Raw genomic sequence first — 26941 nt, 5'->3', positions numbered from 1 at the left:
AGTGGGGCGTCATGGCCCAGGCTGTGCCATTGAAATCTTCATGTTTTTTTTTTGTGTGTGTGGGGGGGAAGGGCTTTGTGATACTTGAGGGGGGTGCCCTATTGCTCGAGGGGAATGGGTATCCCTGTGCTGATTAATTTATGTTCTGCAGTATGCGGTAAAACTGTAATAGATTATTTTAACACCTTAATGCAATACAACATATAAATGCAATATACAATTATCCAAATGACTGAAGTATAATAATGATCTGAATAGCTCAAAGTTTAAAATATTTATTTGATGCAATTAGTGTTCTTTTATAATTATAATTATATATATATATATATATATATATATATATATATATATATATATATATATATATATATATATATATAATGGTTACCATAGCTGCTTTTAATCTTTTCACTTCTTCTTCAGATGATCTATATGAATCTAGCTCTTCTTGAACAGCCTCAGCAACAATGGGAAAAGGACTAAAAGAAACAATAAAAGCATCAAATAGTTTTTTAAATAACATATATGCATTAACAGCAACATTCTTAAACAACTGCTTTTTGAGTATTAACTTAAAGTAAGACCACTAAAATTTAGGTCAACCACATGCCTTTTTTCTCAATTAAAGAGAACCATCATGGTTAATATTTCATGCCAATTGTGCATGCCAAATTTTGCTTGAATACCATTACTAAACCTAATAGTAATAATTAGGTTTAACTTTAAGTACTTTCTAGGTGATTAACAAAAAGTTCAGTTCTTAAACACTTGAATTCTATCCGCATTTTATTGGAATTTGGCACAATTTAACAAATTTCAGAAGCATGTTAAGTTTCTCCATGCATGTTGATGTTTAAAGTAATTTATAAAATACTAATAATCACTCTCATACAAAACTAAGTTTAACAAACAAATAAATAAATAAATATATTAGGAGTGAGTTTTTAAGTTGCTCAGTACCAGAATGCTAATTAATTTAATGTGAAAAAGGAATTAATTTTTCCAGAAAGCAGTACCAAAACGGCATTCCGGCATTAAACGAATATATATATATATATATATATATATATATATATATATATATATATATATATATATATATATATATATATATATATATATATCAATAGAACAATAAACAGACAAGGTTACAACACAGATAAATGACAGAGATGAAGTCAGTACTCTTCAGCAGTGCAAACTTCATCCTATGGTCGAAAGACCAAAAATTTTAATACTAAAACTAAGAATAGGATGTCCAATTCCGAAAAAGTCAACATTCATGAATACATTGGGCAAAAGCACCACATGTGAAAAATGAATGCAGATTTTTAGAATTAGGACCTAAAACTAAGCACTGGGGTTTCGTCCTACATAGGTAAGTCTTTTGATTTTTGCTGGCGGTACGGTGGAGGGACATTATTGATAGTCTTGGCTTCTAATGTCCGAGACGAAACCCCAGTGCTTAGTTTTAGGTCCTAATTCCAAAAATCTGCATTCATTTTTCACGTGTGGAGTTTTTGCCCAATGTATTCATGAATGTTGACTTTTTTGGAATTGGACATCCTATTCTTAGTTTTAGTATTAAAATTTTTGGTCTTTCGACCATAGGATGAAGTTTTCACTGCTGAAGAGTACTGGCTTCATCTCTGTCATTTATCTGTGTTGTAACTTTGTTTGTTTATTGTTCTATTGATGTTTATATTTACCTGGTTTGTTTGCTTGCTTTGCACATCCTTGGGATTCTGGTTTCTGGTTTATGGTACTCTAATCTTTTTCTATTAATACGTTTTTAATATATATACATGTAATCAGGATTTGAAATAGAGTGCGGGATTGAGCGAAACGCGCACAAAATCGGTAAATCCCGCGCAATCCAAAGGTCTGTGCGGGATTCCCCCCCCCCTCCCCCGTAAATTCTTAAACTCAATAGTGAACCTCCTACTGGGAAAGCGGAGAAGATAAAAAAAATTTCAAAATCCATTTTTATTTTGGAAAGATGGAAAAAAATTCATAAAGCGTCTGTCAATTCAAAGCAATGCATGTTACATTGACGAATTCCGATCCACCGACATCAAGCGATTCCGATCCTCCGACATTAACCGATTCCGATCCGCTGACATTAACCGATTCGGATCCACCGACGTCAAGCGATTCCAATCCTCCGGCATCAAGCGATTCCGATCCGCCGACATTAACCAATTCTGATCCGTCGACATCAACCGATTCCGATCCACCGGTCGAAATGCGATTCGAAAGCTGTTGGAAACGACATTCCTTTTTCGAAAGGAATAGGCAATTTTTTACTTTAACTTTTTGATCGTCAGAAAAAAAGTCTTTGTGCAGTAGAAATATAGTTCTAAACAATGAGGACCAAACATTATTTGGAAAATTAGATCCAGAAAATGGTCTATTTAAAAAAAAATAATTGAGTGTATGTGTATGTTACTTAGTTGTAAAATATTTTATTAAAAATGAAATAATAAAATAAAATTGCAAAATTACTGAATAATTATTTGAAAAATGGGGTTGATGTTACACTAAAAAATTATAATTTAAAAATGAATAAATAGAAAAATTAAATAAAAATGAATTATAAAAAAATTCTAAACAAATTTTCAGAACTTATAAAAATTCTCCCCCAGATTCCAAAAATCCCCCCCTGGAATCTGAAGTAAAAGGGGACATTCCCCCCTAGAAATTGAACCCTATTTCAAACCCTGCATGTAATCATGTGTATATGAAATGTATATGGTTTTACCTTCCTTTATATTGCATCCAGAATTTATCAGAGGGGTTTAAATCAAATGTCTTGGTTTTTTTCCTAGGTCTTGCACCTAAGTGACTAGTTTTCTCAGTTGTTTCCTCAATAGTTACTCGATTTAACTGAAGATCCTACGTAAATGGAGAACAAATATCAAATCAATTAAAGTCAGTAATCAATAAATATCAGTTCAATCAAACTCAGATGCTGAATTCAGTAAATAATTAAACATTTCCAACATTTTAAAATTTCAAAGCATTTCTCAGCACATATGATAAAGTTACAAGATCAAATACATAAGATTGTTTTTTATAGGTATACTAGCAGTACCCACCGGCGATGCCCGTGCTAAGAATTTAAAGGAATTCCGTTGAGTAAAAAAATCCAAGACCCCCCCCCCTCCTTTGTAAAATAATCATTTTTCAAAAAAACATTTTAAACTCTTTTTGGAATTTAAAACAATTTGACAAAACATTTAAAAAGATTTACAGAAGCCTTAAAACGGAAAATAATCGTCCAACTGTATAGTTCATCGCTTAACGCGCCAAGGTTCCACGCTAACATAACCCTGCTCTTTAGCGAATGATGCGCTTTTTATCAGCAATTTGAAATGTTTCAACGAATAACCAAAACAGACATCAAATAGTATCTTTCAAATGTAAAATAATTGCGCAACTCTATTGTTTGTTGTCAAACTCGGCAAGCAACTACGCTACTGTAACACAGCTCTTAGTGAGCAAAGCGAACTCCGATTGATTAGCTATCCAATCTGTCTAACGAAAAAAGAAAAAAAAATCCTGAGGAACATTTGAAAATTGTCGTCAGAAAAAAGTTGTATTTCATTCGGTTAAAAACAAACAAAGGTTTCTTTGGAATTCAAAACAATTCACCAAAACATTGAATCACATTTACAGTTGCTTTAAAACTTAAAATAATTTCCCAACTATTGTTATGCCTAACTTGCCAAACGACCGCGATACCAGATTTTTTTTTTGCGATTAAAAAAGTTTCGCAAAATGAACGAAAAAGGCGTCAAATTACATTACCAGTAGCTTTTAAAAGTAAAAAATTCCTCAAATCTATGTTTATCGCCAAACTCGCCAAGTGACCCCGCTGCCATAACCCAACCGATTAGTAAGTGATGCAAACTCTGATCAATTAGCAGCATGATCAAAGAAAAAAAGTTCCATGATTAAAAGGAATCCCCCCCCCCTCTGATGTAAAATAATCAATTTATTTTACTAAAATGTGCAAAGATCCTTTAGAGATACCTTTAGAGCCTTTAGAGAAAATTGCAAATTATAGCTGAAAACAATTATTTGCAATTTTAATGTTTGCCAAAAAAACAAAATATTTGTCAAAATTACATTAACAGTAGCTTTTAAATTGTAACAAAATCCTGCAATTCTATTGCTTATCACCAAACTTGCCAACCAACCGAGCTACAGTAACCCATCCAATTAGCGAGCGAAGCGAACTCCGACCGATTAGCGATCCAATGTTTTTAACGAAAATGTTTAAACGAAAATTACCCAGCAGAAAAACAACATAATTAAAAAACATAGTACATCTACTACGAAATGGAAATCTTGTATCCCGTACCCCGTAAAATGTAAGAAAATTTGAAAAATATGCTTACATCGTCGTCATGTCAACTCCGTCTTTTCTAATTTCTATTTTAATGGAACGTTCGCTTTTATTTATGACTCAATTTAATCATTTAGCAAATAATTTTACATGTTAATGGATCATTTAAAGTCTATTTTCCGAATTACTGGGATTTTTCATTTGGCGGACTTTTTACTTTAAATGGCTTGGTTTAATTTATTAGAAAATTACATTTCATTTTATTAGTTTTGTTTCAATCCTTGTTTTTTGTTCAAGAAAAAAAAAGCACAGTGACAAAATAATGCATGGTTTCGCCAAATAAATAGTTTCTATGTATAGGTATAATCAAACATGCTAACAATAAGCTAAACAAAAACAATCGCCAAGATTAATAATGTGCCGTAAAGTACCTATAACGAAAGAAAATGTGTCTCTGATATAATAAAGGTAACAGTTTTCAAAGAGAGTAGACGGCTCTTTAAAATCCTCGTCTGAAATAGTTTCGAAAATATTCATCAGAATGGGTCTAAGAGCATAAAAAACACCTTTCAAATAAGAGAAATATTCCTCAGTATCGCCATTAAAACAAAACATATCGTTCACCCTTTAAAATAACATAAACAAAACCTGTAAGAGTCAGATTTTTTTTAAAGACTACGCATCCATTAAAATGGTACATGAAAACATTGCCTTGCAAAAACTAATCAAAAGGGAATATATTTTAAATGCCCTACTACGGACAAAGCCCCAATGCATTAAAAACCAATTGCAAGAAATTTTACTTTGCTGTACTCAAGCAAGAAATGGCAACAAATAATATTGTTCAGTTTTTCTACAAGCTAAAATTAATCTCGCGCAAAAAAATGGAGGAAGAAATTTCTTTTTGAAATAAATTAATTTTTACTTCAAACGCTTATAATTTTTTTTGGTTATTTTTTGATGTCCGCGGTTCTAGTCCTTGTGGATATTTTTGAAATGATTATTTTTTACAGGGTTTCCAACGGTACAAAAACCAAAAAAATCGGACCATTTTTTGGTATAGACGTATGTTTAAGTGGACATAAAATTGAGTTTTTAATTAATGTCTCCATCAATTAGCATCCTACCTGGATGAGGATGGAATATTCGTAACCCTCGTAAAATTTCGAATTTTTTAATACCTAGTTCGACCCTGAACTCAGGTTCAGGACCCTGAACTCAGCCCGTTCTTGAGAATTTTGCATATGAGTGCAGAACATTCCCCATCCCGTTTAACCCCTTAAAATCTAAATTTCAAAAAATTCTTTCTTAGCACGCGCTAACGTTATAAAATTGACCAACGTTCCAAATTTCAGTTTCCTCGCCTCAGTAGATTTGACTGCGCGTTGATTGTCAGTCAGGACAAGCTACTTTATATATACAGATATGGGTCATTCCATGCGAAATCAGCAAAATTCACAAAAAAGTGGTGGCCGCATGGTAACAGATTTTTATGAAATTCGGTATACAGGTTCCTTTTATGCCTGTATAAAAATATCTAAAATATTTTTGCTTAAAATTTTTTATCTAAATAATTACATGCGATTGAAAATTGGTCAAATTGAACAGCATTGTCATAAATGCTAAATGTTGCACTTTTGATGGCTTGTATCTTGTTAACTATTTAATGAAAACATAAAAGTTATATGTTTTTGCAATCTATGGAGTAGGGTAATCAATCTGATATCAGTAACATTTTCAAAGTTATTATAGCTAACTTTTAACCGAGTCTCAAAAACTGAAAATATTTCAATTTTCTCATAATTAAGCATTTTATTTTTTAATCTCAATCTTTAAGGAATGCATTAGCTTTGATGAAATTAATACCCAATACTGTGCTAAGTATCATAAAAGAAATACCTTACTTTTGAAGTTGTATTTTGACTCATTTGTCTTTAAAATCAGTTTTAAACTTAGTGATATTTTGTAAAATGATGATTTTCCCCTTCACATACACACAAAAATTCAAATGAGGGAAAATTCAGACAACTTTTAAATTTTTCAAGAATATAGAGCTGTGTTTCTACTATTTGCTTGAAGAAACTCGAAATTGGTTTTTGATTTCCAAACGTAAAATAAAATTCAGAAAAATAGCATTTTCTTTCTGTTTTATGGGTCAATCCATACAGGTTCGACGGATGGTTGCGCTCGACCATTTTTAAATTTTTTGAAATTCATATCCCTAAAAGCTGCATATGAAAGATGTTTAAAACCTCTTTTATTTTTTCTCTCAACTTTGACTTTTTGGAGGTCTAAAAGTCCCATTTTTGACTACGAAAATCACTTTTGATGACAGAGTTAGGTCAAGACCAAATGTAAAAATTTTACTCATTTCAAAGGGGAATAACTCACGTAGGGGACGGAAACACAAGATGAAATACGGCAAAAACTAATCACTGGAACCATGCTAAATAGAGTATGTAATTGTTGCTGTGTGTTTGTGTACCCTTTATAGATTACAGCCCCTCAAAATTCGGAAAAATGACAAAATTGACATTTTTAGACCCCTATAAACCAAAAGAGGATTGAATTTAAAAAAAAATGTCCTGGCCAATTGAATATTCCATTCAAGTACTATACAAGTTATACATATTGTTTTTTTTTATTTGGTTTTTAAAAAAGATACAGGTCTTTGAAAGTAAGCAATTTCGCTAGTCAATTCACACACTAAAACAGTAATAAAAAGTGTAAAAACTTCATGGCACCTTCTTAAATTACGTATATTGTGCCCTATATAATACATTTTACTGAAAAAACATATTGTAATTTTCAAAATAATTATTTTAATTTGATAACTTAGAAATATTTGGACATGAATGAGAAGTTTATACTGGGTGGAACCTGTATGGATTGACCTTTATATGAAATAACGAGAATTCAAAGAACTTGGTAAACGACTAAATGATATAAAAGCAAGTAAAATTGACATTTATTTCAATTAAAAAAAATATACATTTCAGCATGTACTTCATAAACATGCTTTTGAGAAAATGAAACACGAAAGAAATGTATTCAGTAAATTACCGCCCATTAGCTGTAAAGCAAAAAGTTCCCATTAGCTAGGAAATGACTGAGCTGGCGGTGTATTTCACGAAAGAAATGGTTAGTTTTGCTAAACTTACAAAATAAAAAGAAGTAACTAATGAAATTTTTCCTTAGTTCAAGTTACTCTAGTAACAAAAATACGCTGATACCAATCATTAAAATTTAGTAGCATCTAAAAGACACTTCATTATGTTACGTAAAAAAAAATTGAGTAAATTTAGAGAATTCCCTCATCTTCAAAAAAACATCTAAAATTGAGAAAAAAATGAAATTTTCGGAAATTTTAGATTTTTTAAAGTACGATTTCGTTATCAAGAAATTCATAAACAATTACTAAATTAGAGCAGATAGTTAGTTATAGATAGTTTTTCAATCTGAATCATTTTTACTGTTATTTTTTCATTAAAAGAGCTAGAAGAGTGATTTGAAATCTGAAGTAAATTGGCAAAATTTCAATCTTTGTTAATATCTCAGATTCAAAAAAAGATCCGAATAAATTTTACTTTGCTCTTTCCCAATAGAGATTTGTTCATAGAATGCGGAAATATTTATTTTTAAGTGTACGTTTATAACTTATGGAGTTATTGAGTCACAAACTGGCAGCAATGAACTCTGAAAATTTAGGCTAAGCGTAAGCATCAATTTCTAATTTCAATAACAAAGCAACAAACAGTTTTTAAACTTTCATACTTTGCATTTCCTCATTGATATGCATGGTTTACCTAAATAAAAATTTTCATTGAAATCTGTGACATGTCAGCCACAGCTGATTTGCTCATTTCGCATGGAATGACCCATATGCAACCATGAAAGCCCGAAATCAGGTAAATATTGTTATTTGCGGATGAATATCAATATTCACATACCAAAGAGCCCTCTTAGTGATGCTACTATCATTATTTCAAGGGATAACAAAGAGAGGCAAATACATTTCACTTCTAATCTGAATGAAACTATCATACAAAACTATGAAAGCTGAAAAACTATGCCTTTGTTTCACTAATGTCTTTACGGATAGTGGTATTCAATTCAACCAATCAAAATGTATTTTTAAAAGATTCTTGAATTTTCCTTTCTAGGAAGCTCATTAATAAAAACATTTTAAACTAGTGACAGTTGTTCTATAAATTATGGAGATTTTTTCAAGAAATCGTGAAAACATAGAACCTATTGCTAAAAACCCATTAAAAAATAGCAGCTCCATTTCAAATAGGCAAATTATATTCTGGACTAAATTACATTTCATTCACAACACAATCCAACATGAAATGCTTAATACACTAGTATAATAATGAACATGGGATGAGCCATTGTTAGTTTTTGGCTTACATTAAAAAAGCAAAAACACCTGGATAAATACCCAACGGGATAATTTGTCTATGCACTTTTTTTTTATAACCCTAAAAACTGGCAAAGGCTTTAGAGACCATACTCGGTTAAACTCTCACCAGGAGTAAGTAAAGAAATGATTGGTGGGATTTAAATAAAATTAAAAGGCTTCCTAATAGAAGATCCAAGGTTTTAATCTTAATGTTGCAACTGCAGCTCTGAGATATACGGGGGTGATTTTTTTTGTTGTGACAAGTAGTCAAAACCTCATTGAATATTACTTGTTAAACTTCCCCATTTTCCCCCTTATTCAATATGCAAATTTTCAGAAAACCCTTTTAAAAGTTCAAACAAACAAGTAAGGTCCAAACAAACAAACAACACATCTGTTCTGAGAAGATTTTGCAGTACTGCTTTCAATTTGTAGATTTAGAAAAGGAAAAAATTACACTTTTTTCATGTTTTGTTTCTTGCTAATACTTCAGCTTGGTAGTTAATTTTAAAGTTTTAACAGCATTTGAGAGAAAATATTCTGCTGATGAAAATAGTTACTATTATTAACTATAAATATTTACTACTAGCAGTATCAGCACAGCTTTGCCCACAGTAGAAAATTAAAAGGTCATTTGGTTAGCCTGTATATTTACAAATGATTGATGATGATTTTCTTATTAGTTTGCTATGTTAATTTGCTCGCCCACTGTACGGTTCCACGTTATGATAATTTGGTAGTTTACTCATTCATGTTATGATAATTTGCTTAGTAAAATTTTCTTAAAATTGGATTAGAAAAAGAATAAAATCAAATTTTTGAAAAATCACTTTGAGGTTCACATTTCCATGATGCTACAAACTAATTTTGTGCCAAATTTTATGAAAATCTGCCAAACGGTGTAGGTGCTATGCGCATCACAGACATCTAAAAATCTGGACATTCAGCTTTATTATTAGTAAGGATTAGTACTGCTATATACCTACAGCAGTAAATTCTAAGACTGCATTATCTTTAGCACAAATTTAACAACTGCAATGGTTAAGCTAAAAGATGTGCAATAAATATTTCTCATTAGAAAAAAAAATCCCTATTTTCAAGATCATGGTCAATATTACGAATTTCAGTCTTTGATCAAATTTTTGTACTTACTTTGTAGAAATTAGATTTTATTAAATGACAACTAAATATTTTTTATTTCTTATTATACTTACCAACACATCATGGGCGAGAGCCTGATAAGTCCAAGTGTGATGCAATGGTGTAGCCATATCTTGATTTCTATCTAAAACTACCAACAATGGTCTTTGGAACCTGCAATAAGAAAATTAAGAGAAAATATTTTTTTAACTACAGAACAAGAAGTTTTGATGAATTTTTTTAACAATAAACAAATAGTATCAAGTACGTGAAAGATGTTGGCATTCCATCGGTAGTGAAAAGACTGTTTCTGGTATCCCTGAGATTTTCTCGAATCTTTTTGTCCAATTTCTGGAAATAGAAGATATTAGAATATGCATTTGGTATAACTTTCATGCTATGAACTTAGTTACTACCGTATTATCCCGCATCATCCGGCATGACGCAAAATTTGGGGGTCACCAGATTTTAAATAACACTTGCTTGGTGCTTTCTGGCACGCGGGAAAAATTGAGGTTAGGAAAAAACATTAATACTACAAAAATATATGTTCAGCTTAAAAATGAATACAAGTTCTATGAATATCTTATTAGTAGAGTAATAAACAGTTTAATTTTGTAAAAATATTTACGAACAATGTCATTTGTTATTTTAACAAGAAAAAAAATTGTTTAATAACGAATAATTTTATACAAAAATAAATTTAAACTAAGTAAGCAAAAATTTAAGCAATAAGTTACTGCCCCTAAACCAGTGCTCAAGAATTTACCATAGCTATTCAATAAATAAAAATTAAACTTGCCTCGCTAAAAGGAACCTAAAATAATTTATTTAAAAAAAATAGGAACAAATCGCAGTAACAATGATTGCTTCTGAATTGATTACTTTATTGGCATATAATTAAATTCATTAATAATGGCCTACCATAAATAACAAACAATTATATGCAATACACATTTGTTTTGTTTTTTGAAAGAAGGTTACTTTCGGGATTTATTTATTTTTTCCTTACAGTGGTTTGCTTTCTGATTGGAACTGAATGGGGAAATTTACTTTTGTTGCGCTGCAAAATAAGCCTCGAATTATCCGGCATGACGGAAAATTTGAATTTTCCGACATGCGGGTCAACCTCGCTTTTTTCCGGCATGCCGGATAATGCGGAGTAGAACAGTATACATACTAAGCACAAAATTTCGTGTTGTTGTATTTTCTATGACGAGCAACATATCTAGAAAGAGGGTGAGAATGATAAATACACAGATATATTCAAAGTCCTTACTATAGCGAACAAAAAACATTGTTTTCAATTAATACAGAAGTGCTGTACTTATACAAATGGGCTGTGAGCAAGCGTGCCCATCTAGGGGGGTTCGAGGTGCAGACTGTGTCATTGAAATTTTTAGGGGGGGGGGGGATTTTTGGGGGTATTTTTCTCATTTGGGAGAGGGGTTCTTTGCAATATTTAGGGGGGGGGGGCATGGGTTCTTGCCCTGAGAGGGTGAACATCCCTGGCTGTGGGGACAAATCAAAAAGGCATTGGACTTGTGACTAGCTGATCGAAGAGCCTCCAAGCATGTAAATTGTGACTCAAGGACACATTAAATATTCACTCCATTCAAGGACAAATGAATTAAAAGAAAATAAGGCAAAACAGGAATCAATCATATATAACTGTCCTTATTACATCATAGCAATAAACCTTTAAAAAATGAGGCATGGAAGCAAGAAAGACAAAAAAAAAAAAAAAAAACCTTTACTTAGTAATTTTAATAATGGGAAATTACCTCAGCTACCACTTCAGCTGCATTTCCTCTAGGACTTCTTATTATTGGAACCACACCTACATGAATAGAAAGTTAAATTTTTTTATTAAAGAAATTCAAAAATGAAATTCGTTTGTGAAAAACAAAGTAAAAAAGATATAATAACAGCTTCTAAAGTATATGCTACTGCTGAAGTAATGAACTTGAATAACTTGAAAAATTACACTTTGCTGCACACATTTCAGATCTAAGTTGTAATATTCAGATAACGCAACAACTCGTTAAAGAAAAGAAAGCAGAAATTCAAGAAAAAGAAAGACTATGATTCAATCAAATATGTACGGAATGCATTACATATGCATTTTTTAACAGGTCATGGTGGACTGATCATTAAAGCTTCCGACTCATAACTGAAGGGTCCTGAGTGCAATGCCAGTCGATCGAAGATCTTCTGTGATTCGTTTATGGCGACTGAGGTGCATCAAATATGTTGTAACCAAAGTCCGCCAAGTGACTCAATGACTCCGGGGGTGCTAGAGAAGGAACTGCTTTGCTTCTGGTCTGGAGAGAAAAACAGAGCTGTCTTCAAGGGATTCAAAATCTTTCAGAAGTCGATGAAGTATGTATTGCTTCATCATATTAAAAATTCCTCCAACATAAGATTTAATATCCGTTTCCAATGACAGCAATGAAGACTATGAATGTGAAGTACAAATGATGGAGGTTGCCTCCACAGCTGATCAAGAGATTCAAAACTTTAAAACAATTTTATTTGCAAATGCAAACTAAGAGGTAAATTTGCAACTAAACCAAACAAATTTTCAAAAAAAATCGCTTGTATGAAAATTGGTATAAATAAAATTGTATTTAAAAACACAAACAAATAAAGATAACGCATTCTAGTTCATTGGGTAAGAATCAAATATTCAGGCATTGACTGATGTCTCTGGTATATAAATGTTGATACTCACCAACTAAAGTCTACTTTAAGAGATTTCTAACTTTTGGTAACAAAACACCACACACAAACACACATGTGTAAATACATACAGTCAACTCTCAAAAACTCAAACCTCGATAACTCGAAATTTTTGATAACTCGAAAAAAAAAGTATTTCTCTGCACCTTTAATGCTTTTTTAATGAAATTTTATCTCTTTAACTCAAAGTATTTTTTTCTTTTTCTCGTTAACTCATTTTATTTCCCATTCACTCAAAAAAATTCCAATCCCTCAAAACTCTATTTTCAAACTCCTATGCCTTTTACTTTGTTATCTTCCCCATTTACACACTCGAGAAAAAAACGGGTCCTTGGGCTCTCTCTTTTGTTTGTGATTTTCACAGTTGTGTTTACCACAGGTATGTGATAGGGGAGACGTCTTTCAACTGCTGTTTCCTGTTAACAGTGGACAATGGTCGAATTTCTAGAATAAACGTTATCTCAACCGACCAGTTTTCAAAACACAACCCTTTCTTGTTCTAGTCTTTGTCTTCCTACTTAGCTTATTAGTGCTCGGAAAAAGCTAAGGCTTATTTTTCATCGAATTATGGCTACAAAACGAAAATGCACTACACTTTTTATTGCAAAGAAAAAAAAGGGGGGTGATTAATGTGGTTGAAAAGATGGAAAGAAAAAGATTGATATTGCGAAGAAGTTTGGTGTTCCAAACAGCACACTGTCAACCATTCTCAAAAACAAAGAGAATATTCTTAAAAACTGATGATAATCAAGGGGATCAGAAAAGAATGAAGATTGGAGTTCAAAAATGCTTGATAAAATGGATAACACAGAGTCGGACCCAGTGAGTGTTCCACTTGGTGAAAACATGTTGAGAGAACAGAAGAGGAAGACGATTACATTGAAGAACTTATCAATCCAAAAACGATCACCTTTAAAGAAGCAGAAAGTGCCATGCATGTCAAGCGGGTGTTCATTGAATCAAGACCTGATATGGACACAAAGCTATTTCCTATCTGAAAATGTAATTGACATGGAAAGAAAAAAGAATACCCGTCACACCTTCTTGACAGTTATTTTAAATAAAATATGGTAAGTTCTCATTTTCTAACCGATTTTTTAATGAGGTACATAGTACTTATATTAAATGAAATGATTTTTTGAAACATTTTCGATAATTCGAATTTTTTATGTCTTCCCTTCAATTTCGAGTTAGCTAGAGTCGACTGTATATATATTTCAAATGAAAAAAATGTATTTTCTACTTACCAAGTGTCACAAATACTGAGAATAAACTGTCTACAACATTATCAATTATTTTTTCCATTTCAGAATCTTTGACATCACCTCTATTAAAAGCTGAAAAGTAAATAAATAAAATAAAGAAAAAAAAAAAAGTTAAAAGCTATACAAATTTTAAATATTTGTCAATTTTGAAGAGTTGAGAGGAAATGGGGCAGAAATAGAAGCATGTAATGCTCAACATAATTAAATACACATGGTTGTTGATTTTGCTAAAATTTTTATGGTAATTTATTCTAATGACTAGCTGCATTGCCCAGCTTTGCCAAAAGTTTTGTCAAGTGATGCATGTTCAACAATCAGGCTTTAACTAGAGAGAGAGGAAAAAAACCATCAAAATTTCCTGTCAAAATAATCATTCTCAAAGAAAGAAAAAAGCAAATCAAAAGTTCCCCCAAAAAAATTAAATACAACACTCCATAAATACAATTACAAATAAAAAAAAAGAAGATAAATCACCAAATAATAATCAAAAGGGGAAATTTTTACCTCAATATAAAAACAAAATTTTATTTAGTCACAGCCGAGAAAAAAAAATGGCAACCTTCTGAACACTAATTAAAAAGGAGATAACGCAAATGATAACTTTCCCGATTTAAAATTTCTGTTCCATTAGGCTTAGTAGTGCTTTTTAATTTTTTCCCGGTGATTTTACAGTCTTTTTTTTAGTTTGAAGGAAGTGATTGAACTCTATGGGTGTTTTCGCGGGCTTTCGAATGGGACCTGAATCTAAGAAATCAGATAATTATTTCGGGTAGAAAGAGTCATTTAATGCCATTTTTGGGCCCTAAAATTAAAATTCGAACAGTTCGGTTCCTTTTGGAGTTCAAAAACGAACCCTACGTTCCTTCTCGGGTGCCCAAGTATCTCCCAGCCAAATTTGGTTGAGATCCGACAAAAACTGGATATGTATAGGGAACATACATACACATATATTCTTTGTTCTATCTATATAGATACTAGCAAAATACCCGGCGTTGCCTGGGTCAGTAATAATTGTGAGAAACAATCGCTACTTTCATCCGTTTTCTGTTTTAACTGAAAGAACTCAAAACACGCCGCTTTGATGTGATTCACCCATAAACGTAAAATAGCAATAAGTATTAAGTCTGAAATAGTATTCAGTTAGAAACGAAAGCAGGACATTTATGCAAAAAAATTTTAAGAATTTCCAAAACATGAAGTTTTACTTGTTTATAAAGATTTATCAGTTTTTTTTTTTTGAACATAGTCTAAAGCTTTTTCTATATGGCTATTGAAACACAAACAGTTTTAAAAAACGTAGCAGCTTGTAATCCCACCATACTTGCTTTAGTTGTTTTGGGAAATTTCAATTATTGTGGGTTCTTGGTGTGATTTAAAATGTTACCAAATTTGAGGTAATCGTTTCAAGATACCTTAGATAATGTTCCCTCCTCCCTACTTTGTAAAACTGTCTGTTACTAATTTTTGTCAAAGAGATATTGTCATCAAATATTGAGATATTTTTGTTGATCATAAAATAATGCTAAATATTTTCTTCCGAAATAAGTAGCAAAACCTGGCCAGTGTTTGTAATTGTGAATGAAGACAAACTAATGGAAGTTTTAGTGATGTTTATAGCTTTGCCTAATTTAGTTAGCAGATTATTTTACATTTTAGCAAAAGTTTTAAAGATTATTTTAATTGCAATATTTTGGTTACATGGTGAATGAAAGCAGAGAAGCATTATTATGTAGTCTTTGGCTGCAAAAACAGTGCCAATGAAAAGATTGCCTTCCGTTGTAATTGAATTGTTATGATTAATTATTACTATGTTCTTATTTCTATGAAATTAATATACAGTGGCTCCCAAAAGTGTTCGTACACCTTGAAATTTTGTAGTAAAACCAAAATAACGCAAAACTGAATTTGAATATGAAGTCCAATTTTTTTTCACGCCATTCTTATGCCATTCTGAATAAAACTTAGTAGTTTTTTTCAAAATATTGCCAGATTTTATTTTTGAAATTTGTCAAAAAATGAAGAGACGGAGAAATAATACGCCACAAAAGTCGTCGTACACTCAAATTTTTTCGAATAAATTCATGATTAAAACTAAAATTTGTCATTTTTTTATTATTTTTGCATTGTGTTGACCCTTAAAAGTCATTTGGCTTTAATTTTTTGTTTATTTATTCCTTAATATTGTGCTTATTACTTTAAAATGACTGATATTTGAAAAACACCACAAACACCATTCGAAAATTGAATTGTTTACTCACAGTAGCGGTAAATTGGTTTGAAATGTCTCTAAATTAGGTAATTTATACCATTCTATAGTGAAGTGCTTGATAAAATGCTTTAAAGACAAGAATAGGATCGAAAATACGGTAAGAAAAGGTCAACTGGCAAAGTTAACAATGCGTGATCGGAGGTTTACAGTTAAAAAAATTATGAAAAATATACATTTGAGTGCTGAAAAAATTTCTGCAGAATTGAATGAAACATTTTACGTTTAATTTTCACCTAAAATTGTTCGCCAAGTTCTCTGATTAACTGGATAAATGGGACCTCTTCCTGCAGAAATTTTCTTGTTCGTGCGAATAACAGTAAGCTTACGCTTTCCGTCGCAAAATCAATGATAAATAAGCTCAAAACGTTTTGGAACAACGTCTTACTTATAGATAAAAATAAATTTAACATTTTGGGTTAAATTGTTGTATAATTGTAAATAAAAGAAAAAATGAGGAATTTAATCTGAAGAACTTAGTTGGATCAGTTAATCAGGACGGTAAAAGTGTTTTAGTGTGAGGGTGCATTACAGCATCAGGACTTGGAAATTTGGAATTTTTTGATTAAATAATGAATCATGCTGTTCATTTAAATATTTAAAAAAGCAATTTTAAACTATTAGCCCAAAATTTGGTAATCGGAAACAACTTTGTTTTTTATCGAGATAACGATAAGAAGCACACGTTTGCGTTTGGTGCCTCAAGAATTGTCCTTAAGCTTAGAAATACCCCCTCAATCTCCAGATTTGAACTTAATGTAACATATTTAGAGATATCTGGAGGCTAGATTACGAAAATACAGCTTTGAAACGAAAATAGAGCTAGAAACAGTAAGACTCAAATTGGGGTTGAACACTTACTCAGAAATTACTCAAAAAAAGAAAGAAAAAACAATGAAATCTATTCCCAGACGTTTAAAAGCTCTTGTTGATACTGCATGATGTTCTACTAAATAATAACTTTGTAAAAAGTTAGATTATTTACTAATTTTTTGACATTTTTTCAAAGTGTACGAAGACTTTTGTGAGATAAAATTTCCGGCAATTTTTGGTTTTTGATTTTTTTAAAATTATGTTTTAATGTTTTATAAAAAATTTTCATGTAGTTTTGTTAAATATAGATCATAGATCTTATAATAAAATACCTATTCCGAAATATTAATTCTAACCAATGGATAATGGCCTATTTCATTGAAAATCGTAGGTGTACGAACACTTTTGGGAGCCACTGTATATATATTTAGCAATTGATTTCCAATTGTATGCTTGATGCATAAACGCGTTTGTAAGTCTAAGTAATAAACTTACACATATTTTGAAAAGACTATTTCTCTCAGAATAGGAAAAGATAGGTCTTTCTGCCTATATGTTAAAGCCCAATTGGTGAAAATATCTTTATGATTGAGAAAAATGAATGTCATACTTAAAATCAGCACATCCAGTAGAATAAAAGTCACTCAATACAGTACAACCACTTTTTCATGACCCGAATTTTGCAGGCCTGTGTAATTTTTGACAATAAACACTTTCTATTTTCCAACTGTTGCCAAAATCAATTGTCTTTTTACTTCGTTCTGTTATCGATTACTGGCATAGATGAGGGGAAAAATCCCAAGAAAGCAATAAATTTCATGGTTGCTCCAGAGAAGCCTTGATTTAAATTTTTTATTATGATAACTATTAATATTGCTTAAAATACACTACCAACTTAGTTATTCCATCCAAGGACTGCAGTTTCGTGCGTTTTAGCATTCATCAGCCCGGAATAGGAATCACATCAGCTGGAGACGAAAAACCTCTTAAGGGAGCCAAGAGAGCCAAACAAACTGGTAGCTAATGTAGAATTAGCACACCAGATGAGTGACCGCAACAATGGTGCGGTTCAACTCAAGGTTTGTTTGGCCCTCTTGGCTCCCTTATGAGGTTTTTTGCTTTCAGCTCATGTGATTCCTATTCCGGGCTGATGAGTGCTAAAAAGCATGAAACTGCAGTCCTCGGATGGAATAACTGAGCTGGTGGTGTATTTTAAGCATTTCTGCCTTAGCCCTGGCTTAGGGCGGTAACTTACTACCAATAACATGCTTTGCCATCAATCCTTGAGTTGAACCGCACCACTGCTGCGGTAACTCATCTGGTGTGCTAATTCTACATTAGCTACCAGTTTATTTGGCTCTCTTGGCTCCCTTAAGAGGTTTTTTGCCTCCAGCTCATGTGATTCCTATTCCGGGCTGATGAGTGCTAAAAAGCACGAAACTGCAGTCCTCGGATAGAATAACTGAGCTGGTGGTGTATTTTAAGTATTTCTGCCTTAGCCCTGGCTTAGGGCGGTAACTTAGTACCAATATTAATATTGCTCTTATAAGGCAACAAATTTTTGTAACAATGGGTTTTATATTTATTCATTTAATGGGGAAATTACAAGAAATTTACTGTTTTCCATCATAACTTTTTTAAACTGAGTTTTTTTGGAAATAAATTACAGCCTATGTTGCGTCCTGATAATGTAGCTATCTATGGTGAAAAAATTGTTAATACCGGTCCAGTAGTTTTGAAACTTACCCTGGACATACATACAAAAGTAGCCATTTATGTATAAAGATTAAAACCATCTATTTTCTTTTCCCCCCAAAACATTTCTTGTGACCCATAAAGATTCCTACAGAGAATCCTGACTTAGTATTTTCTAAAAATTGAGATGTTTCTATTTTTGATTATTGCTGTGCATTGAGCATTAACTAAAGTAATTCCTGTGAGTTTAGAATTTCCTTTAGTAGATGAATTATACTGTTTTGTAAATTTTGTGGTAGACATTCAACACAGCCTGGCAGGTTTTGGGTAAACATGGTCATGGAAAGTGAAAAATTGCCATGATTGAGACCTCCAGGGTCCATGCAAGTAAGGGTCAACTATAGTTTGTGTGTATGAATTGGCTTGTGAAATACTATTTATTGTTTGCTTGATTAATTGATTAGTTGCATGAATTTCCCTGTGTGCTAGTGAAGAATATCTATTTTTGTACCTAAACATTGGAAAAAGTGTATTTTTGAGGCCCCTACATCCCAGTGCATTGAGAGTCAGTACAAGGGCAGATTAAGACGTTTGGGTGCCTCTGGTGATAAAACAAATGGGGGGCCCTTTTATTGCATTACCTTGAATAATGCAATAGAAGATAATACACAATTACATGACACAGAAAAATGTAGATAAATGCCCCTCTAGGCCCTCTTATTGCATTGCCTTGAATAATGCAATGGAAGATAATACACAATTACATGACACAGAAAAATGTAGACTAATGCAGCAATTAATAGTGTTTGCCAAATAAATACACTTTCAATTCTAAAAAAAATGTTGAAGAGAATATAGAAATAATTTAAAAAGAGAAATTGTTCTGGAAATAAGTTACAGTAAAAAGCATTATTACAAATATTTAGTTATTTATTTTTGCTTTTAAGTAATTCTATTCACCTTATTAACAGAAAATGAAACAGTTGAACCAGGGTTCTCTGACGCTTGTCGATTCAAATAAGAGTAAACTTTCCCCGAAAACAATTGTCTGATATAGTGACTCTGGGAAATTGACTTTTGATCAGCTGAGGCTTAAACGATTTCATAAGAGTGAGGTGAAATGATTTGCGAAGCGATAATGATTATTGGAGTTGTACTAATCTAAGAAGTTATACTGATCAAGGCGGCCACCCTGGCTACTAGTAAACAATTTGACCGAAATTGAGACAAAATATCCATCTTACCAAAATAGTTTATAGACCCACAGTCTTGGTGTCTTAAAATGTACATATCATCTTCAAGAGTTATGAAGTTCAGATACTGATCAAACACCTGAAAACAGGAAATAATAATAAAAGCGACAGTAACATGGCATAGGAAAAACAACTTCCTAAACAAACCAAAATTATATTTATAAAAAACATTTAAAAAACAAAATAATGAGAATTGAATGCAGTTGAAGAATAAACTTTAGGACTAAAAAAAATATTTTGTTTCAATTTAGGCTGTCTTGTTATTAAAAGATCATCAAAACTTTAAAATATTTTTGCAAAAAATAAGCAATAATTCTTAAGCGTTTACATTTCTAAATGAAAATTTAAACACAAATATGCAAATATATTACAAAATATATTTTGCTATAGGAAATTCTTGCACTCTGTACACATATTATAAAATATATTTGGTTATAAGAAGCTCTTGCACTTAGAAAAAAATGGTCTAATTCTTCTGGAAAGTTTTTCACTCGTTCCTTATTGTCAAGACTTCACGCATGGCCCCGCTTAATTCTTACAGGCCTTGACCATTTATGACTTTTCTGTGTTAAACCAATGCAACTAGTAATCTAAGATGATCTGCTCTTGAAATTCTCAAAAGATGAAACTTCATATGTCGCCCATTTTGAATGGCAAGAGGTGCTGAGAGGTCATCTTATGTATCCGCCAATCAATTGACATTTTGGTGGTAAGAATGGAAACAGGGATTGCCTGTAGCGCCCTCTTTGCTGCCATGAGGTTCAGTAATTGTCATGGCCTATAAGAATCAAGTGGGGCCATGCTTCAAGACTCAATATTTAACAGCATTATATCAGCAAAAATAAAGCCTCTGTGAAATGTATTCAACCCTGTCTTTTTTTTGACCATACTAAAGAAATAAAGTTTATTAATTGTGCAAGTACTAATAAGCTTTTTTTTAGGGGGGGGGGGGAGAGGAAGTAGCATATTCATTCCTTCCCATTTTATTTTTTGTTAATAACTGCTTTTATAAAGAATATTTATCATAGCTCTATTGTTAAAATCTTAATTCATAACTTTAATCAAATTTTATAAAAAGATTTTCTTTTATTAAAATTTTTTTCAATCTAGTAATCAAATGCCAGCAGTTAAAGAGAATTAAAAAAAAAATTACTTAATTTTTTATAACTGTCAATACAGTAAACTGACAGAAATCTGCACAGCTTATGTGGATCTTAGAATTTTGTGAAGTCAATTATTTGTTTCTCAATTTAGAATGTTATCTTTCAAAATTAACATTTTTTCCCCGAAAAAAAACATGAATAATAACTTTTAAAGCAAGATACACAGGGCCGTGCTCATGGGGTTGCAAATTCCGCAGCCGCACAGGGTGGCTAAAATAATACAAGAGAATAAAATGTTTCTGTTTGAAAAAGTATCTTCTTTCTAATGGTGCAATAGAATTACACAGTTAGAGCTTTTGAAGTATTTTTGTTCAAAATTTATAACATTCTAAAATTCAGGGAAAAGTTTCTAAACTGCGTTTTTCTTGCGACTTTGCATGCGTGCTACCAGGCCCAATGAGAGGCCACGTCAGCTGTGTTTCTTTCAGGCAGTGTTTGTGTGCTGCCCTAGAGGTGTAACTTGGCCACATGAAGTGGGGGCAAACTTTTCTTTCAAAGGATATTTATTTGATTCATATTCTGCTATCCAACTAAAACAATGCAAAACAGTTGTGCTTATGTTTTGTAATCCTTAAGTACAGATTTCCTTTTCCAAGTTCGTTGGTTTTTATTCGCGAATAACTTCATGGACTAATTAGAAAGTTTAAGGAATTCTAAGTACTTTTGAAATGAGTTTTTTTTCTTTTGAAGTTGTTTTCCATGATCCCAAGAATGAGTGATCTATTTCAGTGGCACAACCAGAAGAAAGTTTTATAAGGGAAGGGAACAAGTAGAAAAATGTAGATCTGATAGAAAGGGGGGTCCGGCTCTCCCCCGGAAAATTTTTGAAATTTGAGCTTTAAAAACGCAATTTTTGACTTCCTTCGCTGATGCTAGTGGGACAAAAGGTATAGGGCTCTCCAAGGAATTTCTAGAAATTGAAGCTTTAAAAATGTGATTATAGGCTATATTTATCGACGTTAGGGTAAAGGGTGGAGCTCAAGGACTGTCCTCGGTCAAATTTTTTTATAGGTCGAAATCAATTCCTCCCCCCCCCCTGCGTTCGCATTGCAGTTTCAAAAATGCAATTATAGAAAAACATTGAAGCTCTTACTGGAAGAAGGCTCTGAAGCTCTTATTTGGTAAAATTTTTTAAATTATGGTGCTAAAAACTAAAGTGGTTTTTTATTCTGAGGCTATCATTTAAAATTTTTGTAAGAGTAACTTTTCGAAAATCTCTCATGCGTGCTTCTTTGACAATTAATAACTTATGTTCAATGTTTAAAAACCCTAATTTTTTTAAACTTTAGTGTTATTTATTTATTTAATAAGTTATTTATTTTTGCACATATTAAAACTGTTGTTGGCATATGTGCGTATGTAAGCGCTGATTTTGGCCCCCTTTTGACGATAAATTTACAGAAATGCATAAAAATGGTATTTTTTTAAATTTTTTACATGGAAAGTACTGTGTTTTTCTCTAGATTTTTTTTCACTTCTTTCTTCACATAAGTTAAAAAAAAAAAAAAAAGATCAAATATTTATTTTGTTTTAGCGCATATTTTTTAGCTTTTAGTGAATATTTCAAGCATTTTTAATGCATATATATGCATGCATTTCTTCATGATTTTTAGTGCACATAATCCGGACTCTAATCGTTTTCCTTGTCTTTTTTTTTCCTGTGAAACTTAGTGAGAGGTATCTTTCTTCCCTATTTGCAATTTTTATTTTGTGACACATTTTTTCAAATTTAGGAAAAGAAAGACAATTTAATGAAACAAAATTCGACTTTAGATGAAGTAGAGATGTAAAATTTCCGGAAATTTTGAAGTGGTGGAAAAAAATCGGTTTTTTTACCGGTTTTTTTCAGGAAAAATTGGAAAAAATGGAAAATTTGATTTCTTTATGAATAAAATTTGGGTTTCTTAATAGCTCTGTGTTTCTAGTAACATATAAAGGGTTAAGCATTAAAAAATATATGCTATCCACAGATCTGTTTCTGCTCGACTGAAATACATATAAAGGTAAGATTAATTAGAAGAAAAAACCTTTTTGTTTTATAACTGAGTAGAGGGCTTTCATGGTCAAACCCAGAAATAAGTCAAGTCGTCACTCAACCAATAATATTGGGCAATGTGTGTCTAATCATAACAATTACATTTTCTATTTTAGATTGCCTTTGAAACTTCTGAAATTTTCGACTTTCAAACATGATTGATGTTTTTTTTTTTTTTTTTTTTTTTTGAAGAAAAATAATATGTTACTGTCTGAAAATGAAAGCTATTGAGTTTTGTTTTGATTTTTTCCAATCCAGTCTAAGTCCAAATCAAAACTAAATTGTTTTTTCTTAAGCTGAACCAAAATTAAACTGGAGTTTAAGTTTATTCATATGGTTAAGTTTATTCAAGTAGTCATAGGGGCCCTTTTGAACAAATTTGAGTTATCATAACCAAGTTGTTCTCTGTTTGGCATTTTACTTAATAAGTAAAATGTTTTAGGGTCATTTGATCAAGAGCTATTGTTTTGAAAAATCCTTAAAAAAAAAAAAAAAAAAAAAAAAAAAAAAAAAAAAAAAGAAGACATCTGAATCAAATGTATGGAAGAGCCACACTTTAAAATACAATATCTCAACTTGAGCCCAACTGCAAAGTCTCCTTTTTTGCTTATTACAGCAGTATACAGGGTGCGGTAAAAAAAATATTGGACAAAAATTGTATTATTGAATGGAAGACAGGTAATTTCATTTTAATGAGTACCCAATTTATTTTTGTTTCTCACTTTATTAGGAAATAATTTACAATATATTACCTAATTCATGTATTGTTTTTAGGTTTTCTTTCAATTTTAAGCGAAATAACTGCTATTTTAAGTTGTTCAACCAAGTAGAACGACAGTTCGTTTGCTTGTTGTGCCTCGACAAACAGTATTTGAAACAGCATGTCGTTTCAAGTGGCTTGGAAATAATAGTCGATGTCTGGAAAGTGTACAAAAATAAACAGTGAACATTTCAGTTTTTCGTTAGGTCATCCAAAAGTGAGTTCAATGATATCCTCGGGTTTCCACAAGAGCAGTCGTTTGTGGGAATTTGTGACCGATAAGTGCGACTAAGGGGAAAAACAGCTCAAACAGAAGTTTTGCAAGTTCCAAAAATTCAGGCATTTGTATGACTCTAAAGATGCCAGAAACGTTTGAGATGGGCCCGCAAGTCCACGCTTTAAGAGATACCTTTCAACCGATACTTTTCAAGATTTACCGTTCAACCGGTTCATATCCCCCAGAACCATAGGATTTGGTCTGCAGACACCATAGGCTCCCATATAGGGGAGGAAGTGGGGGCTCAAGCCCCCTCCTTTTGTAAATGAGAACTTCCTCTTCCTTTTAATACTTTTTTCTTTGTAAAAATGTAAAAACAATTTTTCTGCAGCCATTAATGAATTAGTTGTCAAAAATGTTAAATTTTATTAGCTCTAATCTGTACTAAAGTCGGTTTCCATGGGAAAAATATCCTGCTAAACCATGGGGAAAATATTAGAGTCCCCCCACCCCTTAAAATTTTGCATATGGGCGCCCTTGGTAGACACTCCAAGCACCTTAGAAAGTGTTAGATATTGCCAAAATCTAAAGTCAGGCTTGGTCTGAGATGGAATCAGGACAAGCGATAAAAAATCCCTATTTCTTTGTGGATGAGGCCCGTAGAATGAATCAAAAAGTGAACCAGAGGACATTTTAGAAGTTATTGTATTTCTGTGGGCCTAAGAGCACTTCAGCATTGTAGACTGGATATTTTCCTTTAAACGATTCATATGGCCAAAAAGACAAGAGTGGTTCAAAGCGTTTTTGACAAGATATCTTTTTTTAAGTGGACGATCTACTCGCTCCTCCTCAATCCCATCATAAAATTGAATTCTCTAAACCAATTGCTTTATAGGGAACAGGATTGATAAAAGGATTTGCTGCCCTTGAATGAAAATTTCAATAAGCAGTTGCATCTCTGTATTACTGCAAAAGGTTGCTAGTTTGAAACCAATTAAATTTAATGATTGCTAAAGGTCTTCTCATATTATTATTTTTTGTGTTTTGTTAGTTTATTTATTTTTAATAAAGTTTCTTGGAAAATTGCTTGCCCGTGTTTTTTTTTGCCGCACTTTGTACATTTGGTTCACAGTCAGCAGAAACATAGCTTTGTGATTAAAATTATGCTTGTTTGTTTTATGAAGAAGGAAAATAAATTCTTCATTAAGGTTATTGGTTTAAGCTTTTTTGTAAAAAGTATTAAACATTTTTTGATCTATATGCAAATTATATTGTCATACAACAACTTGCATTAATGTTAGACAGTATTTTAACATAAAACGGGAGGGGGGAGGAAATTGCATCAGAATTTAAGTGTGAGAAATTTCTAATCACTTTTTGCTGAAAATTTCAACTAAAACCCTGAAAAGTTGAAAAAATTCTTTTTTTTTTTCAATTTTTCCGAAGTGGAAATTTATTTCTTCGGGAAAAAACGTTTTTTTTTTTCCGTTTTTTTCGGAAATTTTCCGTTTCCCCCCCGATTGTTTGCATCTCTAAGATGGAGCAAATTCAACGAATATTTGTTTCTGTAAATGTGCTTCATTTTAAATAATTTTTATTACACAATGTTCAGGCTTCGTTACGTGTTTCATAAACTTAAGTTTCTTATGCATTTGCAGTGTGACGGAGGACTGTCAATATGAAACATGATAGTATTTTTCTCGCTTAGAGTGATTTTGTGCATATTTTAATGATTAAGAAATGTTTTCACTACTTTTTTTTTATTTTCTAATAAAATTTTTTGTTTTTCATGATATTGCAGTACTGTCAGTCTTTTGATCTGTTACATTTTTGTGGGAACGATATAATGAACCAGGAGTGTTTTTAAAACTCATATCATCCTGTTCGTGGACACATACAGGGATTTATTTGAGGAGGGGCGGGCAAGCCAAACATGTTGGTAACTGCACAAATTGAAATTAGAAAATTATTCAGAGTTGATAATAATTTTGATTTAATTTCTTGGAGGGGAGGGGGGGGTTATGTGTCACACTCCTTAAATATGCCCTTGAACCCTCCGAATTCTTAAAGTGACCTGCCCCCTTAAATACACCCATGTCCCCCCAAACTTTCAAAATGCCCCCTTGGAGCAAAAGATCTGAAAGAAACACTGGGTCAGCCTAGCCAGAAACTAGGGGCCCAGGCCTTGGGGAGGCCCAGCGACACTGACACAAAAAAACGAAAGAAAGAAAAAATAAAGGAAGAAAGAAAAAGAGGGGAAAAAACTCTGAATAAGAGAAGACGTAAAGATTTAGAAAAATTTACTCTGTGGCACTTAAAATAGAGTTAATTGTTTTCTAGTAAGCAGCTTTGTTTTTGTTTTTCTCTCCCCCCCCTTTTTTCGTTTTTTTTTCTTATTTTGGGAGGTGGGAGGGGCCTGGCGACATAACTGACAAGGGGCCCACCTTAGCTCTCTGTGTCCCTGTGTGCTACACAAAAGTTAATGAATTCAAATTAAAAAACAATACTAGAACATATTGATAACCAAAAGTACTTTGAGCTCCTAAAATTTCAGGTTTCCAGTGTGATAAAATTTCCGTGAGCTTAAACATGTCAATTCGTTATAACAGTTAAAACTTTCGACCGAAAAACTTATTTTTTTTATCCTTATTCGAAAGAACATCATCGAAGAAAAAACTTATTTTGAAAGAAAAAATATGTTCTTTCTAATGCTATTAATGAAAAGAAGATACGAGGTGACAAACTTGAGCTACAGCGCTTTGAAAGTAAGCTAATTTTCACTCGAGCGGTTTTGATAGCCACTTTGGATGACAATATCTTTTTGAAAATAGATATT

At 32.1% G+C, this 26941-nt stretch overlaps 1 protein-coding gene across 1 annotated transcript in view; it reads right to left on the bottom strand.

Moving 5' to 3' along the window:
• Positions 1 to 26941, bottom strand: part of LOC129218806 (sec1 family domain-containing protein 1-like) — a 56293-nt gene that overhangs the window by 8335 nt on the left and 21017 nt on the right. The window contains exons 2-8 of the mRNA XM_054853130.1: positions 19922 to 20009; positions 13886 to 13975; positions 11681 to 11736; positions 10165 to 10247; positions 9971 to 10070; positions 2762 to 2895; positions 389 to 479 (exon numbers count right to left, since the gene is read on the bottom strand). Coding sequence (XP_054709105.1) covers positions 389 to 479; positions 2762 to 2895; positions 9971 to 10070; positions 10165 to 10247; positions 11681 to 11736; positions 13886 to 13975; positions 19922 to 20009 — 642 coding nt within the window. The remainder of the gene's footprint in view (positions 1 to 388; positions 480 to 2761; positions 2896 to 9970; positions 10071 to 10164; positions 10248 to 11680; positions 11737 to 13885; positions 13976 to 19921; positions 20010 to 26941) is intronic.

This window comes from Uloborus diversus, chromosome 1 (assembly GCF_026930045.1).
Source record: "Uloborus diversus isolate 005 chromosome 1, Udiv.v.3.1, whole genome shotgun sequence".
In the NCBI taxonomy this organism is placed as follows: domain Eukaryota; kingdom Metazoa; phylum Arthropoda; class Arachnida; order Araneae; family Uloboridae; genus Uloborus; species Uloborus diversus.
The sequence above is the reverse complement of the archived record's forward strand: the minus strand, read 5'-3'. Positions and strand labels throughout refer to the sequence as shown.